Source organism: Gadus morhua, chromosome 18 (genome assembly GCF_902167405.1).
Source record: "Gadus morhua chromosome 18, gadMor3.0, whole genome shotgun sequence".
Taxonomy (NCBI): domain Eukaryota; kingdom Metazoa; phylum Chordata; class Actinopteri; order Gadiformes; family Gadidae; genus Gadus; species Gadus morhua.
The window spans coordinates 8,197,664-8,217,101 of record NC_044065.1 but is presented as its reverse complement, the minus strand read 5'-3'; the positions used below and the strand labels follow the sequence as shown (position 1 = coordinate 8,217,101).

Genomic DNA, 19,438 nt, shown 5'->3' with positions numbered 1-19,438 from the left:
CTTTCTTGACGGTCATTTAGCCACATTGAGCTCAGTTTTTTTGTGGTTTTTACCATAATAAAAAAAATCAAGAGTTTCTACATTTTCCTTTCCTTTGCAAAATCCTAGAGATGTTGGATTTATTAATTCTTTAAACACTTTTATTCACACACCCATTATTATTTGTGAATGAACACCAGTCCATACAAACTTTTAAGGAGAAGGAAAAGAAGCACTATAAACCCCCATCACTCCTAGCATGAGAGGCATTTATTTCAAAAACCCCCGGCACCACCTATCCAGTTGACAATACCCACTCGTTTGTAAGCCCTCTCTCCCCTTCTATTTATCTTCAAAAAAATCACACCACACAGAATTTATGTCAAACATTATATTTTATTTTATTTGTATTAAAGTTTTTCGTTACTTTTATACAGAGCCAAAATATAAATATTTTTGTCAACAAAAAACGCTAATCCAGCCAACCCCTCCTTTCAACCACCGTCGCTCTGGGAAATCAACATCAAAACACACAAAATGGCTGACATACATTTTAAAGAGGGAAGAGCAGGAAGCCGCTGAAGGTGTTGTAGTGGCCGGTACTGCTAAGGTCGTCATGTACCTCGCGGGTGGCGTAGAGCTTGATGTAGACGCTGTCTCCGGCATCCAGCTGTAACACGGCGGCGTTGGTGGCACTGTCCTCGTTGTCCTCCCCCAATGTGTCCCAGGTGGACACCATCTTCTGCTCGTTCTTCATCAGCGACATCACCGAGTTGGGTGTATGCCCAATGTTGTTGAACATGGTGTAGCTGAAGTAGTACGTGCCGGGCACCCGGGCAGTAAAGGCGCCCGTGGCCGGGTTGTAGCCATTGCCCACGTTGGAGATGATCCGCGGGTACTTGACCGGCGTGTCAATGGTGAATGGGCCGAGGGCGTGGCCCAGCACGGCGGTGAAGGCCAGCCGAGGCACCGGGGCCGATGTGCTCTCTATGGCCGCCAGACGCTCCTTCATGGCGGACATCTCTCCGATGAGAGAGCTGATGTCGGGATGGCAGACGGACGGGCATGCGGCCGGAGAGGCACTGGGGTCCCTGGGGGGTTGGCACTGGCCGCTAGAGAAGATGAAGGCCACCAAGAGGAGGAACGTTGGCTCCATGGTTCTCTTCTGGACTTCTGTTTGGGCTTGAGGTGCTCCTTGGTCTGCCCTTGGTTTAGTTCGTCTTCAGGTGGATCTTGGTTTGGTACTGACTTGGTTTGGTGTGCTCTACCAGCTCTGGGGTTGGGACTTATATTCAAGCCCCAGTGCAGCTTGTATAACAGGGGTTGATACTGGTCAACACAACATTTGCCCGCTAGCCCGGGGCAACTAAAAATAGTGTATGGGCAAGTTGATTTTTGAGGGGTTTATTTATATCAAGGCTATTTAAAGGTTGGGTATGGGATTTGAGAAACGCCAGCAGATTTCTATAATAAACAACTCAAATGGTCCTACCCCCTCTCCTTCAACGCTGACTCTGACTCCACCCATTCCAAGCACATGGACGATTGCGTGAATGAACACAGATGCGTGAGAGCGAGCGATTAGCTAGTTAGCTAGCTCCAGTAGCTACCGCAGGATAACAACAAACAGAAGCTTGCTCTGGGTCACGAGCTTTGAGTACGTGCACGTGCGACTGGTTTAAATAGAGACAAAAAACGTCAGGAGTTCTTTTAAGAAGTACTTTGGATTTGAGGCAAATGACCAAGGAAAGTCAAAAGACTAATGTAGAGTCATGTGCAGAAACAAGGTTTTGGGTTTCATAACTGTGCACATGCACAGCAATACGTTCTTCGGACCTACACCTACTATATATTATATGAAAGCTGATGCTGACAGTCCAAACCATATCACTCGGTGACTAAAACTAGCAAATAACAACTTAACTTTTCTTTTTACAACCAAATATGATGTCTTACCTTTGTGGCTTTTCTCCACAAAGTTGAGTTTGATTGCATAAAAACCACCATAAACAGCTAATCCCATGTCTGGGCTAAATTTTGCAACTAAACATGGTGTTTACAATCAATGACTTAAGAGAAGGTTTCTGAGGAAAAAGTTAAATTGCCGTCAATCAGAACACATGTTCTTCAGCGTTATCTAGTGACCATATGTGTATTTGCAGGTGTTTGGCTTGGTGTCATTCGATTTATATTTGCCCTGAACTTTAAATATAGGGGACAAGTGTCAAAATTGTAAGATATCGACCTGTTTGTGTCTAGTAAGACGGGGCTTACAACTGATAGTGGCCAACTGATTATTATTTCAGGCAGAAATGTAATCTTCCACCTATGCTGTGTTCCAGCTTTATTTACTCTTATCAAGTAGTATCCACATTGAATATTTCACTTGCACCACAATCTTTCTTTTGGCACCAAGATGACATATTATAGCCCTTGCAGTTGCGGAGATAGGCTATTTACCCCTGGGAACGTTCATTTCTGAAAAAAAGAAATGTAGTATCGAAAGTGGTATAGAATATTGATATTTTTAAGGTAGTGTATCGAAGTAAGAAAATCCAGTATTGTGTCACCACTACTATAAACACGATTGTGATTATTCAGTTAAGAAACTTTAGCGATTAAAAAACAAATATCTTTGCTACTACCTTGGAGAATTAGTTATGTACATTTGCATAAAATCCAGATAAAAGCATGCTGGCCTACATATAACTCGGCGTCAGCTTTAATAGGTTGCAACGGTGGACTGAAATCGGTTAATGGCACGATGAGACCGTTTGTCCAGAAGATATTGTAAGACCCTCAAGATGACCCCCCCCCCCACACACCCACACACGCACGTTTTATGTTGTGACCGCCATCACACAAAGCCTCTTTTGATTCACTTTGGATTTAAATGGCGTGTTGCCATTGTCAATGAGTCAGATGTTTTGGGAAGAGGAGCAACCGCACATCTTGGAGAGATGCATCAAAGGTTCATTTCGAAACTGTTCTCACGATGTCGGCCGGCAATGCGTGCCCGGGGGCTACCACACCCCCCATGCTGAAGGATGTTGTTCCCCCTTCCTCCCTCCCCAGCGCAGCACCCTGCCCCAGGGGACGGTCAACATGAACCTGTGCACGGACGTGATCGACGCCGAGCCCAAGACGGGCCAGAAGAACGCGCTGTGCATCATCACCCCCGAGCAGGAGTACTTCATCAGGGGGGAGAACAAGGAGATCATCAATGGGTATGTGGTGGGGGGGGGGGGTAGTCCTCTCTATTAGTGTGTGTGTGTGTGTCACCAATTCTCACGGTCGAGCCGAGAGTCACCAAAATGTAGGTCAAGTCACCAGAATCCAAGTTGCAATATACGTCTACATTAACAAAAATAACACGGCTGTCACAATTTCCAATTAATATGGGTTATTGAGTGTAAGTGAAATGAATGAACAAATTTACAAAAAACGGCAATGAACTCGCATTTTGCATTTAAAAACGAGTCCTGATATCAGAGTCCCAACCATTGCTTGAGTCAGAGGCCCAATCCCATTTCTACCCCTTACCCCTTCCCCCTTCCCCTTACCCCTCACCCTTACCCCTTCAAAACAAGGGGGAGGGGGAAGGGGTAAGGGGTAGAAACGGGATTGGGCCATAGTCTGGGTCCCGGTCCAAACACACTGATGTACTGGTGTAGTTTGGAGTGGAACCTGGTCCTGTGTTTGAGCTTCTCTTTGGTGTGCTTGATGACAGGTGGAGTGAACAGCTGGTGGTGTACCCAAAGACCAACAAGCAGAACCAGAAGAAGAAGCGCAAAGTTGAGCCCGCGACCACCCTGGTACGAACGCCGATGGGTCGTACACTGCTGATGTGGACTAGGGTGGCAGAAAAAGTTGAAAGATTCAAAAAATGATGCTGATAATAATAACACATTCAGCTTATATAGTGCTTTTCTAAATACTCAGTCGCTTAACAGAGTGAACACATTGAACCATCATTTAAAATAACGTCTAAGTAAAAAGATAAAAATGGGTAGCTAAATAACCGAACTAGGTATATAAGACTAGGAATAGTTAAAAGGAGGGAGGGGAGAGAAGGAAAGAGGTTTTGTGTTTAAAGCGATCTTGATAAGCTGGGTTCTAAATCTTTGTCATCGCTTTTACGGGCTACATTTATTTGATGCTGGGAGTTGTCTCAACCTTCTCCCGACTGCCTGTTTCAAACTGTTTGCAAAAAGGGCCCACATGCACATTCCCGACAATAACGGGAATGCTGATGTTGTTCCCCAGGAGCCGGGACCAGCCAAGGTGGCCGTGACGGGCTCCGGGATCCCCGAGGCGGACCCGGGCCCCGACTCCAGCTCCATCATCTGGCAGGAGGAGCTGAGCCAGAGAGAGGTGGAAGGGGCCACCGTGTGGTCCGCTGCCGACCTCTCACCACTGGGGGCCCTACCGTCCCCTGCAGGTCTGGAGGGGAAACCACCGTTTTTTTTTATTGCCACACTTTTCTAGTAACCACACACTCTATGATAATAATAATGTCACCTTTAAAGCATTATTATCATTTTACCACCAGGTGCGAGTGTGATTAGCCGATACATGCCGTTAGGAAAATCTGCCTCTTCTGACATCACAAGTGGCCGTATCCCCTTGTGTTTACATTTCACACCTGTTTATGCTGCGTCTATTTATACATTAGTTATTATATTTTTATTCTATTCGAATTCTTTCATGTCCAGTATTGTAGTATATTTATTAATTTGTGTTTATTTAGGCCTATGCTCTCTTTACTTGTGTTTCTCTTGTACTTTTTCTCCTATATTGAACTGTTGAAGGAGCCTGACACTCAAGAATCTCATTGCCGGCGACCTCTTCTGTAATTGTTGTGCATCTGACAATAAGCCATCTTGGATCTTAGGAGACGTCAGCTCGGACGCCGGCTCGCTGAACGGCGACGAGGTGGACCGCGCCGCCGCCGCCGCCCCGCAGACGTGCTCGGCGGCGGCGGGGCCGGGCGGGGACCTGCTCTCCCCGACGGGCTCCTGCTCCAGCCTGGGGGGGGTGCCCCGCTGCCTGTCCCCGGTGGCCAGCGACCCCTTCCCCTCGGGCAGCTCCCTGCTGTCCAACGGCTCGCACATCAGCGGCTCCCTCAGCTCCCTGGACTCGGACGCCAGCGGCAGCACCGTCACCAGCAACGACAGCCACCCGGCCGCCCAGCGCGGCGCCTACCCCCACGCCGGCCTCCACCACGACACGCCCCGCGCCCGCCGCCTGGAGGCCGAGGCCCGCAAGGCGGAGAAGAGGAGCCGCGTGAGGAGCCCCGAGCGCCACCAGAGACCGTCGGTCCTCAGCCCGGAGAGGTCAGTAGAGCCGGACCGGGGCTGGGGTTTGGGGGGGGGGGGGGGGGGGGGGGGGGTAAATGATGACCGATATCGATATAGTGCCGGTTTTTCAATGTATATTGTGGAGTCCTGGGGGTGGAGCAGCTCCTTGGGATTGGCTGCTCACCCTCCCAGCAATGCTTCAGGCCATGGCAACGTCGACTTAAAATGATGGGCTAAAGGAACAAGCTAACGGTACAAGGGGGAGCTACTGACCTGCAAACATGTTGCAACATGTTGTAAAAGTTATGATGTATTTATTTTATGTATGTAGGATTTCATAGTTGGGACGCCTTTGTATGTCTTAAGAAGGTTTGAAACCGTGCTGTCGTCTTCTTTTTTTTTTTTTTTTATGTATTTATTATTAAGCTTTATGGAACCAGTAAAAACTGCACAAGATTTGAAAAACACCAGAGCTTCTCTCAGGTAAACGAGTCAATCTCCAAGCCCCTTTGGCCCGGTCAACAAGGTTAGTGTTACTTCCTGCTCCCGGAAACGCTGGCTTAAGTCTACCAGACGGCGTGAGCTACTGATACGACCTTATCCTTTTAAAGACATACACACAAACTATTAACAGGCAGGCGCCTCGCGATGCGTGCGTTCAGCACGGGGAATGGAAGGCGATTTTTGTTTTACGTGGTTTACGAGAACTGAGACTCGGGTTGAGGCGAAAACGTCAGTCTCTGCTTTGAATCATCCCCTGAGCTCGCCAGCTCTTCTTAAGAGATGTGCTAATGTAAACTCTACGCTCCCCCTCCCTGCCCATTTCATATTTTTATTAGCTTTCCAATTGATAGTATGCAAACTAGAAACACACTGTATAAAACCACTGAATGAATATTATCTATACACACTGTCTTACCGGTACACTGTATAGATACTGTATACATGCCCTTTATAAACAGTTCACTGTACGGACAGTACAATACTGTGTAAACACATGATATAAACACACTGGCCAGCTTCTTCCCATTAGGCGATCATCCCCTCCGGCACTATTCTATGTAAGGTCAAAGGTCACACACACTCTTAAAGGAAGCAGATTTTCCAACAAGGGGGTCATCGTTTTCCTCTTGAAGCGTGTGTGTGTGGCAAATGGAAATAAATTTGAGGTGAAGGAAAATAATTGCCATGAAGGAAAAAAAAAAAAAAATGCGGTGAAGGAATAGTTGGCCCTTTTCGGGCCTGTTCAGTGATAAGGAATATCCTGTTGGATACACAACATTCCTTCTGCACATGCACAGACACGGGCACAATATTTCTCCCTCACGCACACACTTGTCCACCTGTCCCCTTCCCACTCTGGCTCGTTACCTTTTAAGGACAGTTCCTGTAGCAGTGTCACCCGGCGGGGGCAGCGGTAAGCGCGAGCTGGAATTCGAGGGATTTCAACACTTTCCACTGCTCTTCATCCTTCCTCTGACTTTAAACACACGGCTGTATGCTCAGGAAGTGATGTCATTGTTTTTCTGTGAGCCAGAACACGGCGGGTTTCTTTATGTGCCGTGATTTGACACGCACGCACACGCGCGCACGCACACGCGTGCACACACCCTGACCCCTCCAGTAACCCTCCCACAGTTTATCAAGCATCGTCAAGAATATCTGACCCCCCAATTTTGACCTTTTCGCGGTGCGATCGTTTTCTGTGTTTCGTCACACTCCTGTTGCAACCCGAATGCCAAACCGTGTGCGTGTGTGTGTGTGTGTGTGTTCTTTGTGTGTGTGATCCAGTCGCTCTGGCGTGATCGAGAAGCTGGAGGCCCTGGAGCTGGAGAACGCAGAGAAGATGGAGGTGGAGGAGACGGAGGTCGGGCGGAGTGCGGCGAGGCAGGGCCGCCACGAGAACAGACGCTTCCACAGACAGGTGGGTGGCTGTGTTTCTACTCCTGGCTGACAGAATTGTCTTCGTCGTTCTGACAGGTTGTCCAGCTGTTTTGACTCGTTGAGGGATGATTGAGTGATGATCAGGTTCCTCTTGGTTAAAGGGGTGTTTAGCCTTGATGAGAATTCAGTAATAGTTATGGTTGAGTAAAGACATGGAGAGGCAGGATAGGGAGAGAGTGCAGCCCTGCTCGTCTTTACAGAGGTAAATCTGAAGCCTCCGGTAACAAGCAGATGTAAATTCTACAAGAGTGTGTGTGTGTGTGTGTGTGTGTGTGTGTGTGTGTGTGTGTGTGTGTGTGTGTGTGTGTGTGTGTGTGTGTGTGTGTGTGTGTGTGTGTGTGTGTGTGTGTTCGTTCGTGTTCATCAAAGTAAGAAATGGGAGTATTGAAATGTCAGAAGGACCATGCTGCAACATTGTGTGTATAACCATTAAGTCCACTACTGTAATTCCTCATTTGGGGGGTTTTCCTTCATCCTCCCCAGTGTCTTCTGGTTATGTTTGGGTTAGGCCGTAGAGGTCATGGCTGCGTGCTACTATTCATTTTCAGTTATGTCCCATCCTGTGGTGGTAAACCCCTGGGGATTCCACTTCCCTTTTCCCACCGTCTCTTGGCTTCCAGGGAAAAGAAAATGATGGAAATGACAATTAGAAAAATATATAAATATGTAGGCACTTTTCAGCTGCAACAGATGGAGGATGAGGATAGATTGTGTGTCACAATGTTCCCGTTTGAAACAAATCCTAGGCTGGAGATTTCAAACTTTTTCCTCGCTTCCTAGTCCCTTATGACAAAAGAGAAATGACTAAATGTACCATGAGGTCTAATCAGATTAGCATGTATTTCGAAGAACAAATTTAGTGTATTGGCTAAACTTGTGATCCTTTTGACAACATAACGTAATAATTGTTCAGTTCCACATTAGGCTAATGTGGTGTTGAATTGCGCACCGTGGCATTGATTTATCTTTCTTGGCACTTTTTATTGTGCGTCTCCTCGCTCCACACAATAAAGTGCCACAGTTGAATGCTGAATATCTGGCCACACTAGTTTTCATGCCCGGTCTACACAAACACGAATGCTGGAATTTTTCCAGGCTGGATATTGCTCTCGACATCCCTCCTCGCAGGTGAAACTGAGAAAGCCGGCGGCAATGTTTTGTCAGCATGTTCTGTTTGTTTTCCCTCTCCATGGTTCACTGCCACACTGCACCCTCCCACAGAGATGGTGTAGTGCTGACATTTACCAGTCCCCATGCACGATATCACCCCTGTATAACCTCAAACATAAAACCCTGTGTTCATTTGGCTCTGAGCAGCACCTCAGAGACGCGTAGGGGCGTCCGTCATGGCTCCATCTTGGCATGTGTCTCTTGGTTTATCCTCCACCCGCGCAGCAGTTTCCTTACCTCCACTGTAATGGGGGTCCTCCTGGGTACGAGGTGGACCCCTGCCATCAGAGGGTGGAGGTTGTGTGTTCCAGGTCTTCTCACTCCTTTCTGTGTGGGGTTTGTTTGGAATGTACCGCAGGTCTGAGGGTTCACGAGGACATGTGTTCGGGGTGGCAGCCCGCGCTGCCGATGGGATAAATGTGGAGAATGAATTGATGAAGGTTTATCATTACTGTGTTTGATGTGCGATGCAGGACCAGGACCCGGACTTCCCCTCCACGCGGCCCCCTCTGAGGAGAGCCAAGTCCCTGGATCGCAGAACGACAGAGTCGGTCATGACGGTGAGTGACCTCCTGACCTCTGTGAACCTGTTCCTCGCTCTCACAGGGTCCTCTGGCTCGTACCGGGGACTATCTCAGTGTATACAGTGGATTTCCTGATTCCCCGGGGCTTAGATTGGGCGTACACCGGTAATGAGGACAATTGTCTATTTTGCTCATTCATGGTGAGTTGAGGGGTCTGAGTTCTATCTGTTTAGCTGTTTGATACCGGTGACGGTAAATTACAAACATGAGAAAACGAAAATGTCAAAGACAATTTTTCTTGCATCCTCCCCAGTAACGGAAGTGTCAGAAGTGTCTTCGGGTTTTGTTAAGGTTATGCCACGGAGATCATGGACGTGGTGCTTTTTTTCATGTTCAGTTCTCTTCCATTCTTTGGTTCCCTTTTCCTGCTTCGGTTATGACAGAAAGATCATCATTTGATTGTCAGTATTAGAGCCCATGATCAATAATGGGTGCTCAAAACATTGCAGGCTCAGTTTCAGGATATATTGATACATACTGCGCGAGCTCTACCCTGGTATGATAGCATTATGTGATTTGTATACGCTGGTGTGCATGTAGTGTTGTTATTCTCCTCAGACAATGGGCTCTCTGTGCTAATGCTGAGACTAGCAGGTAAGGAGGCCTGGGACAGTGCCAGCGCTGCAGAGGTTGGGTAACAGAATTAGGCGGCCAGACTTCAAGAGCAGCTCAGCAGGCCCCGATAACCTTCAGGGGTTGCTTTGCCTAAAAGTGTGGGGAATTGTTTCCCCGTCGTTGTAGTGCCAAGGGGCAGACCAGCCACATTCTTATAAGGCTACGGATACAGTCTGGTTCCTGGCATAATCATATAATGCCTGTTCCGGTTTGTTTCTCTTTTCTAAAGTGAGAATGGCCCAATAAATATCACGTGACGCAGGCTGCGACACTGTCTGTGCGTCCGAGCTACCCTGTCGTTGTTTGTCCCTGGTGTGCATTTCCGAAGGCCTGTTCATCACCAATGCCAAAATGTTTTGATTCATCATCATGTGGCCATGTTTAGGCAATAATCGGGTTCTTGTTTAACTTGTGTGTTACTTTAAAGTCTCAAAGAATCCTGTAGGGTCTAATTCTTCTTCCCTTGCCGGGTGTGCTTGTGAAAGTGTGCGGATGTCTTAGGCCATTCCTCCCATCTTCCGGGCCAGTCCTGCCCTCCCTTCTCCCGCCTCTGTTCAGGTTACCTCCCTGCTACGTTTAGTGTGTGTGTGTGTGTGTGTGTGTGTGTGTGTGTGTGTGTGTGTGTGTGTGTGTGTGTGTGTGTGTGTGTGTGTGTGTGTGTGTGTGTGTGTGTGTGTGTGTGTGTGTGTGTGTGTGTGTGTGTGTGGGCTTATTGCATCCAGCCTCTGCGGTGTGTATTGCGTGTGGTGTTCCATCATGGACCGCTGTTGGCGGTGGCAGGGAGTGTGGGTGGTTGGCCATGCACCTCACAACTTACCGCTGCTTTCTCCAGACACATTTCACGTTTGTGTGTGTGTGTGTCAGTGTGTTTTCATCCATTGTGTGGGGTCACAGCAGGCTTCTACAATACAATTACTGCACTTGATTGTGCAATCACAGCTAGAGCGGTGCAGAAAAAAACAACAGCAATGCAATCAGAAGTCGTCCCAGTCCTCACGCTGAATGAAACTCCTAACCCATTGGTGCGGTCAACTTCTAACCGCAGCTAGGTGTGCATGAGGTTTCCCTACACATGGGCTGAGGTGTTGAGTAGCGATGTGTCACGTTTACGTGTGGTAACGTTAACATATTTACTGCTAAAGCCGCACTGCAATCTGCGCTGTTTATAAGGCTATTTGCACTCTGCCCGCTTCTTATTGCTGTATTAAAATGCCACGGTAGGAATCCCTTTGATAACGACGAGTGTGAGTTGGTGTTTATTTGCCCATGCTTCCAAAGTCAACACTGTGTGCCTTTTTGCATATCTTATCTGCATGGCACAATTTTGCATCCAGATTCCTTTGGTCACACTCATTGTGAACACGCCTCCCTCTGTTCTCTTTCCCCTCCAGCCGGATCTGCTGAACTTCAAGAAGGGCTGGATGGTGAAGCTGGAGGAGCCCGGCCAGGTACTTCAACGACCAGGACACGCGTGCCGTGTTAAAGGGCCCTACCCCCAATATGAGAGGCATTGTCAATATAATCCAATCTATTATATCCTTTTTAATGCTTAAGTTCAAAGTTCTGTTGAAAATTAAAAGGTCCAATGATAAGAATGTCTGACTTTTGTTGGGCGTAGTCAATATTCTGAGGGAAAACATCCCCAGATGGAGGCTGAGGGGAAATAAACACGGTCAACATATTTACTTTTTCAAGTGATGTTTTTTGCTCACGTCGTGGGAACGCTCCAAACGGTTCAGACCTTAAGACCTCCTTAAGAGGAGCTCAAGCGTTGAGTCTGAGCCGCAGGCCTGAAGAATGTCTGTTACAACCTGTGGCCCAAGCAGTCCTGTATCAATGACTTGGAAATATATGGTTGTGGCCTGGATCATCTTTACACATTTCTTTATGAGTTGTCCCATGCTGCAGACACTGCAATGGTTAAATTGACAGCCTGATTTTACAGAGCTCTGACTTTGAACTCTGGTTGACTTGCTTCCCTTTTTCCAGTGCCAGAAATATTGGTTCGTGTTGACAGACCACAGCCTGCGCTACTACAAGGACTCGATCGCTGAAGAGGTGAGAAACTCATTGCTGATCTCAAATCGGCTGCGTTTCTTTCAACGTGACCCACTTTAGGTGGACTACCACAGACTTCAGACATGGGCGACGTGAAGCACTTTAAACTGACTCCGTTGTCCTCCCACAGGCTTCAGACCTGGATGGGGAGATCGAGCTGGCTACCTGCTACAACGTCACCGAATACCAGGCTCAACGAAACTATGGTTTTCAAATACACGTAAGATACCTTTTGGCTGTGGAAAGTAAAACCTTGTCTTTTGGGGTTTTGTTGTGGCCAACCTGTTTGTGCTCTTCCCTCCCCCCCCCCAGACCCTGGAGGGAGTGCACACCCTGTCCGCCATGACCGCAGGGATCCGAAGGAACTGGATACAGGCCGTCATGAAGAACGTCCGTCCCTCCCCAGCCCCCGACGTAGCAAGGTCAGTCACACGCATCACTCACAAACAGCTTGATCTACAGTGGATGCTATCATGGTATACATATCATTAAATTATGTTGATTTCATAATTTTCTCTTTGTACCCATCATATCAAACTCGCTGTCACTCACACATTAGACTCATCATTCCATGCGCCATTAGCAATTGAGGAAAGATTGCTTTAACTTTTATGCTCGTGACAGATGGAACCGACTATTCCACCTGATGCAAATTACTATGTCAGTTGTTGTTATCATTGATTTTTCTCTCTTATTGTTTCTTTTAAATTACTTTTGTGTACCTCTGTACGAGGCCCTGAGTGCTGAAAAATGCGCCTTCAAATTAAATTATTATTATTTCTTCAGGAATCACTAAAACTAGAGTGAATGGTCTTAATTGAGAAGTTCAAGGGTAGAAAGAAGAAATCCACCTTTAATCATTTTTATATCATTGTATTTATTTTATCAGCTCGACAGAAGATCACGGCGCCTTCACCCCGCTGGACGGCCTGGTCCGCCCCGACGTGACCCAGGACTCGCCCTCCTCCGAGGCCTCGTCCGTGGAGCGCGAGGCCGCCCCGGGCCACAAGAAGAGCCGGGCGGCGGAGCGCCGGCGGGAGGGCCGCTCCAAGACCTTCGACTGGGCCGAGTTCCGACCCATCGCCCAGGCTCTGGCCCAGCAGCGGGCCCAGGAGGCCGAGGGCCTCTCGGCGGACATGGCCGACGTCGAGAGGAGCCGGCGGCGGGAGGAGAGGAGGAAGAGGTACGACGCGGCCACCGCCCCCCCGGAGGCCGCCCCCTCGGGGGGCGAGGGGGGGAGGATGGACTGTGAGGGCGGGGCGGGGGCGGCGGTGCACGCGGAGGTGGTGGCCGCCGCCGCCGCGCCGGCGGAGAGGAAGCAGAGGGTGGAGGAGGTGATCGAGCAGCACTGGCAGCAGGTGGAGCAGACGCCGCTGCGGGAGGAGAAGAGGGTGCCTCTACCCGTGGCGCTGCAGCCCCGGGACACGGCGGAGCTGGAGAGACTGCTGGAGAGCTACAAGAGAGGGGTGAGGCCCCCGCAGACGTCCTCACACGTTGTACAACGTTTGTTGGATGACACGGTGGATCCCTTATTCCCAAAGGCTTGAAAGAGATTAATTATGGAGAACGTTTGAAGAAATGTCGCTTATTTAAATTGTATGCAGTGTTTTGACTTCACGAGGAACGAAAGTCCCAAGAGACGGAGTGATGCGCGATAATCATAGTTTTCCATTGACGCAAAGCATAGAAGGGTTGGAGCACAAGACGACTGCATCATCTTTCTCTAACGCTCTGCACATTACAAACGTAAAACAAGTGCTCCAAAATAAAGTATCTAATGCAGGTTTTGAGGACCATTACATAACATATATTAAGCCGACACCTTCATCCAAAGCGACTTACAATAAGTGCATTGAACCAGGAAGCTGCAACCCAGTACATCCAAGCATCATGAGAGTGCGTCATATTCATCAAATAAGCAGTGTTACAAGTGTAGGGCTACATTTTGGAAACGATATCAGAGTGGTGCGACGCCTCCAACAAACGATCTTTCGGGAGGAATCAAACCCACTGCTTGTTTGGTGCTGTGGGTCCCGCATTGACCCATTGCCCCCCGCTGCCTCAGGTGGACGACCTGAAGACCCAGCTGGAGGGTTGCCACCAGCAGCTGGTGGACTCCAGCCAGCACAAGCAGGAGCTGGAGGTCCAGCTCCGAACGGCCCTGGAGAGGGAGCACGACGTCCGCAGCGGCTACATCTCCCCGGTGAGTTACCAGCATATGATCCTCCTCCACCACCACGCCCCCCCCAGCCCTCAGCAGCACTGCACTCGCACAGTCACAGTACGGCACACTTAATGCGGGGAGTCCCGGTCGCTGAACACTCATTTTCACCACTCCACCCCATGTTTTCCTTCCATTTCATAACCGCTCTTGCATGTTTTTTTGTTTTTTTTACTGTGGAACCGTTGAACCCAACTTGAGCTCGGCGCTAGAGAGCCACGACGACGACGACATGCTGTGGCCCTTTGCATGAGTTCTTTGCATGTGGAGAAAGTAAACGTTGACATCTTGATGCTTTGGCTTCCCACTAGACTAGCGTGTCTCTTGCCTCCTCCGTAGGACCTTGTAGTAGTATGGATGGATGTCATGCCAGCAGATTCGTGTTTAATACGCCGTCGACCATGGAAGCCAAAAGCGTCCTCTTCTTCAGTGTTACCTCCTCTTCAGTGTCTCAATTAGCTTCTGCTGTTGAGACATTTGCCACCAAACATGTATGATGAATAACCTCTTGCCTTGTCTCCTAATTATCTGCATGGAAGCCAGATCTCCATCATCTCTTAACCACCAGACCGTCCATGTTTTTCGACCGGCCGCCTAACAGCTTAGCTAGGGTGTTTCTAAGCGTTTGATCTCGTGGCAACTGTCACAGTTTTGCTCTTTCGGCAGTTATACAGGATTCAATATTTAATAAGATTACCACGGTTGATCTCAGGAGTTGCAACGCCAAAATCTGGTTTACTCTGCAAACTTTTCATCCTATATTTGTTGTGAATCCCCATTGACGTTTAAACATTGTTTTGAACGTCACACTTTAGTATCCTTGGTACAGTTGGAACGTCTCTGCCGAGGAATAGATGCTTTGATGCAAGGCGAGTTTGGAGCAACGCTGGGAAGAGAATGTGTTTGTTTTAGGAACTGGTATGCCCCCGATCTCGTAGTACAGCATTCAGCTGAAACTAATACTGCATTTCTCACCCCATGATGTATAACCTATTGACCTGCATGCTCTCTTGTGACTCACTAACCCTGGGAATTACATCTTTCCTAATGCTTTCAACTTACAACCTACAACATCCAGGCCTTTGGGAGTATGGGAACAGACTTTTCCAATCATTACATTGATTTACATTATTGACACATTATTTTCGGGATATGTCCTGTAAAATCAACATCGTTGATGAGGTGATGGGCTGTATTTGTTGGCGAAAAACAATTTCACAGAAAAACAATTGGGAAGCCTGCGTGCGTGTGTGCGTGTGTGCGTGTGTGCGTGTGTGTGTGTGTGTGTGTGTGTGTGTGTGTGTGTGTGTGTGTGTGTGTGTGTGTGTGTGTGTGTGTGTGTGTGTGTGTGTGTGTGTGTGCGTGTGTGTGTGTGTCCCCTGCTGTGTGTTAACCTACTGTCTGGTCCCCCTTTTCCAAGCTGGAGCACCCTATGGGTATGGAAGCTGATCTGGCACCCCAGATGAAGAGGGCCGAGCTGGTTAGTTCTCAAGCGCAGAGCTTGACAAAGAAGTACCAGGAAACCAAGGAGCTTTTGCAGCTGCAGGAGCTGAAAAAGCGCAATATGCAAGCCCAGCTCGGCCTCTCACTTTCCCACCTCACGCACACGGACCCCTGCCCCCCTGACGATCCCTTAGAAGGTCCACTCCCAGAACCCGTTCAGAAGACCGTTAGCTTCTTGCTGTCGGACAGCGCGGACGGTATTCAGGAGCTGGAGGATCTGATGACCGGTGCACCCATGAGTCTTCAGGGGCTGCTGAGACTGTTGCAATGCCACAGCTGTAGTCAGGTGCTAGGTGAGCAGGGTCATTACCAGAAGCTGCTGGGGCGGTGGAAACATCAGCAAGACGTGGAGAATGAAACCATTAGGAAAAGCCTCGTGAGGGCAGGGGAGAGCATCCGTGACTACGAATCCCGTCTCCTGACCATGGAGGACATGGTCGGGAAGGCTCAGAGGCAGAAGTCCGAAGGCCCGGGCGGCAGCTCCTATGGGCCCTCGCTCAAAACGGAAACCATTCCCTCAAATGAAACCACCAACGATGTGGCTATAGGGATGCTGGCCCAGAGGGTGGAGCTGCTCACCGGTGAGAACGGGGCGCTGAACCAGAGGTACCAGGAGATAGTCAACCAGCTGACGGAGGCCGACCGGGAGATAGACAGGCTGAAGGCGGAGCTGTTGGCGCTGCAGGGCAGCAAGCAGCACCGCCTCGTCACGGAGGAGCTGGGCAGGGTGAAGGCCGAGCTGGCGGAGAACCAGGCGAGCGCCATCGACCGGGAGTACTACGAGCGGGAGCTGAACGAGCGGGCCCTGAGGCTCCACGAGGCCCTGGGGACCCTAGAGGAGCTGGGGAACACCCTGAGGGACACGGAGAGGAGGCTGCAGTTGAGGGAGGCCACCCTGAAGGGGCTGGGCTTCCAGGAGGACGAGGACGAGGACGAGATGCGGTTGAACACGGAGCGACTCAAAGAGCTGCTAGAGGCCTCGGAGGCAAAGCTGTACGAGAAGGAAGCGGCCGTTAAGTCGACGGAGCGACGGTGCGTCGAGTTAGAGGCGCAGAAGAGTGAGCTGATGATTCAAAAGGAGGAAAGTGAGAGAATTGTTATGCAAAAGCTGGCAGAAGCGGGAGCTGAGATAAGGAGGCTACAAGAGAGGGTAGGAGTGGAGATGAAGGCAGGTAGGGGTGAACCGACAATGCATGTAAGCAAAGAGGCAATTCAGACATGTGAAACGCAAGTTGTTGAAGCAGGACTTCTAAAGCAGGTGGTAAACGATATTGGGATGAAATCCGAGGCCGTCAGCGCGGTCGTGGAGATGTTTGGACACGTTGATGTGAAAGTTGAGAAAATGTTCGGTGATTTAAAAAGCACTTTACTTGTCACGGACTCCCTTTGCTCTTCCCAAGAAGAGACGAGCACGGTCAATCAGAAACACATGAAAAGGCTGGTGTTGGAGGCCGAGTTCTGGACTCAGTTGCTGACTATCAAAGAAAGTGGTAAAGGCACAACGCCAGACTTTGGCAGGCACGTTGCAGTACGTATGTTGGCAGAGAAGAGCTTGCTGTTTTTGACTTGTAGGCTTTGCCCACCAGCAAATGAGGACGGGAATAGTGTTATTCCCGTGACTGAGGCTGACTTTTCGGCCATGTTCACCTGGCTTGACGAGAAAACAAACGCTCTAATTTTGAAGGAATTAAGGCAAACGTTGGAAGAGAAGGCATATCTCTTGAAGCAAATGATCACAAGCATAGATTTGTCAAAAGATGACCAGCTCCGTTCGCTGGCTTTTAAGACCTTCAACTCGGACGGCCAGCAGAAGCCTCCATCAGAGTACCTTCTCGACGCCCTTAAAGATGCTTACATGTTGTACGTCACCATTAGGATTAAACTAGAAAATGAGAGGGAGCTAATGCACAAGCAGGCCGAGCTGCGAACCGGTAGCGTAGGCTGCTGTAATTGTCCTAAACTGAGAGACATCAACCGGGATCTGAGTTCCAAGCTGACCGACCTTCAGAGTCACCTGTCCGAAGCGATTTCAATGACCGCCGGTGGGCCTCCCGCTCACATTCAGATCGACGGAGAGCCGATCGCCTCGCTGGACAAAACCACCGAGCTCCAGGACACGATCGCCAGGCACAGGAAGGAGCTGCGGGAGGTCAAAGACGTTTACGAGCAGGAAGCCGAAGCGCTGAGAAAGGAAGTGGTCAAAGCCAGCGAGGCGCTTCGCCTCCTCTCCGAGGAGAACGTCCAGGAGATCGACTCCCTGACCGAGTGCATGGCGAACATGAAGAAGAAGCACGACGCCGAGAGGAGCGCCCTGCTGGAGCGGTTCCAGGGGGAGATGGAGGAGCTGAGCTGCGTGGTGACCCCGCTCAGCCCGGTGCCGGGGGCGGCCGGCGGCTCCGGAGAGCCGACGCCGACACCGTCGCCGTCGGGCCAGGCCCTCCCCCAGACACTGAACCTCAAGGAGCGCATCCAAGAGCTGGTGACGCAAGTGACCGCCATGACCGGGGAGATGAGGCGACGCGAGCAGCAGGGCGATGCGTCGGCCCTCCGGAGGAAATACGACAAAGACCTGGAACACCTGAAGGTGGACGCGCCCCTTTGTCCTCGCCGTCGTCCGTTACGTGATGCCTTGTGTTCCCTTGTGGCGCCCCCCCCCCCCCCCCCCCCCCTCCCCCCCAGAGCTATTCCCCCAAACCCCCCCTTCCCTTACCGTTTTCTTGGCCTCCTAACCTAACCCGACTGCCCTGCTCTTGTGTTTTGAGAAACAATTTCCGTCTTGTGTTGCATGCCGGCTAATCCCCGTACTTCAGTGCATGTGTTCGACGCCGTCGTAGTTTTGTTGCGAGGAAACCATTTTGTCCAGGATTCCCTGCGGCCCAGTGCAGAATCGGTGGTCACAACATGGTTAAGTAAAAGAAGGACATTGCATTAGGCTCTGTGATGGGTTAACGAGGAGATCTGTGCCTGCACCGTAATTAAATTAGTTCCTCTGTTTGTAGCTGGATGTGCTTCTCAAACCTAACCCTTTTCGCACAACTCTAGTGATGAATGGCTGAAGGCAAAGGGTTCGACCTTTCGAAACAAACTTACATGCACCCACATTGTTATTAATATTGAATACTGATTGCTTTTTGAGTCTTTATGACGGGGCCTTATTTTTCTTTAACTTCTTCCACTAACCAATATCTAGTTTTCTTTCTACAATATTCTATCCTTGCATTTGGTCAGTCATGCAAGTTTTGCTAAGTTTCGTTATATTTTAATTGAAAGTCATGCTTAATTATGCGCTAATGCGAAGTAAGCCATTTTTTTATGGGCTACTTTCCATTGGTAGCTGTTAAAGGTTATAGCACGGTCTGCAACGCGTGTTTAACGTACCGACTTTAAGCTAAACTACTTAACCAACGCATTTAATTAGCTCCCATCATTCCCTATAAGCTGCCTAATTAGTCTGGAATGTCTGATTTGCGAGTTCCAGTGGCTCCATTCGAGTTTTAACAGGAAATTAGCTCATTAACTCCCAGACACGTACAGACACCAGGACCTGACATGCATCCAAGCAGTGTGCAGGTGCTGCTCACCGCAAGGCTGTGGCTGAAAGTGGCCCAGCGGGCGAGGTGGGGGGGGGGAAATCTGGCAAACATGGTCTCTCCCGGTTGGGTCCAGACAGCTCTTTTAGCTGCTCAGACTTTGCTCCCTGGGAGAATAGACTGGAAACCTCTATTATGCTCCTCATGGCTGTTTTGTAGGAAGCCGAGGGGGGCCGGAGAGGGAAAGTGAGACTAGGCAGTGCTATGGATCACCATTACATGAGTACGCAGATTAGCGGTGGGTCACGGGGGACAGCAGCCTGTTTCAGTGATCAGGGTTTGAGCCGGCCGAAAAAAGACCAACCAAATCCCCCCTTCATGAAAAACAGAAGAACTATAAGGTTGTATACTTGCCTAGCATATACTAGGGCTGGGAATCGATCCGAATTTCCTGGATCGATCCGATTCCGTTTCATAAGGTCACGATCCGATTCGATCCACGATTCGATATCGATCTATTTACAGACATAATGG

The 19,438-nt window shown here is 49.5% G+C and overlaps 2 protein-coding genes across 3 annotated transcripts in view; one reads left to right on the top strand and one right to left on the bottom strand.

Moving 5' to 3' along the window:
• Window positions 1-19,438, top strand: part of LOC115531666 (myosin phosphatase Rho interacting protein) — a 38,710-nt gene that overhangs the window by 10,863 nt on the left and 8,409 nt on the right. For both annotated transcript variants that reach the window (XM_030341052.1, XM_030341053.1), the window contains exons 4-16: window positions 3,055-3,206; window positions 3,710-3,794; window positions 4,246-4,420; window positions 4,874-5,315; window positions 7,071-7,203; window positions 8,867-8,953; window positions 10,984-11,040; window positions 11,582-11,650; window positions 11,781-11,870; window positions 11,963-12,072; window positions 12,540-13,116; window positions 13,716-13,853; window positions 15,292-17,958. In XM_030341052.1, coding sequence (XP_030196912.1) covers window positions 3,055-3,206; window positions 3,710-3,794; window positions 4,246-4,420; window positions 4,874-5,315; window positions 7,071-7,203; window positions 8,867-8,953; window positions 10,984-11,040; window positions 11,582-11,650; window positions 11,781-11,870; window positions 11,963-12,072; window positions 12,540-13,116; window positions 13,716-13,853; window positions 15,292-17,958 — 4,782 coding nt within the window. The remainder of the gene's footprint in view (window positions 1-3,054; window positions 3,207-3,709; window positions 3,795-4,245; window positions 4,421-4,873; window positions 5,316-7,070; window positions 7,204-8,866; window positions 8,954-10,983; window positions 11,041-11,581; window positions 11,651-11,780; window positions 11,871-11,962; window positions 12,073-12,539; window positions 13,117-13,715; window positions 13,854-15,291; window positions 17,959-19,438) is intronic.
• Window positions 356-1,321, bottom strand: LOC115531667 (complement C1q-like protein 4). The gene has a single exon (XM_030341054.1). The coding sequence runs from the start codon at window positions 1,133-1,135 to the stop codon at window positions 533-535; it is 603 nt and encodes a 200-aa protein (XP_030196914.1). The 5' UTR covers window positions 1,136-1,321; the 3' UTR covers window positions 356-532.

What these genes read in the sequence shown, in the direction of transcription:
- LOC115531667 (XM_030341054.1), bottom strand. Translation starts at nt 1,135, where the DNA reads ATGGAGCCAACGTTCCTCCTCTTGGTGGCCTTCATCTTCTCTAGCGGC.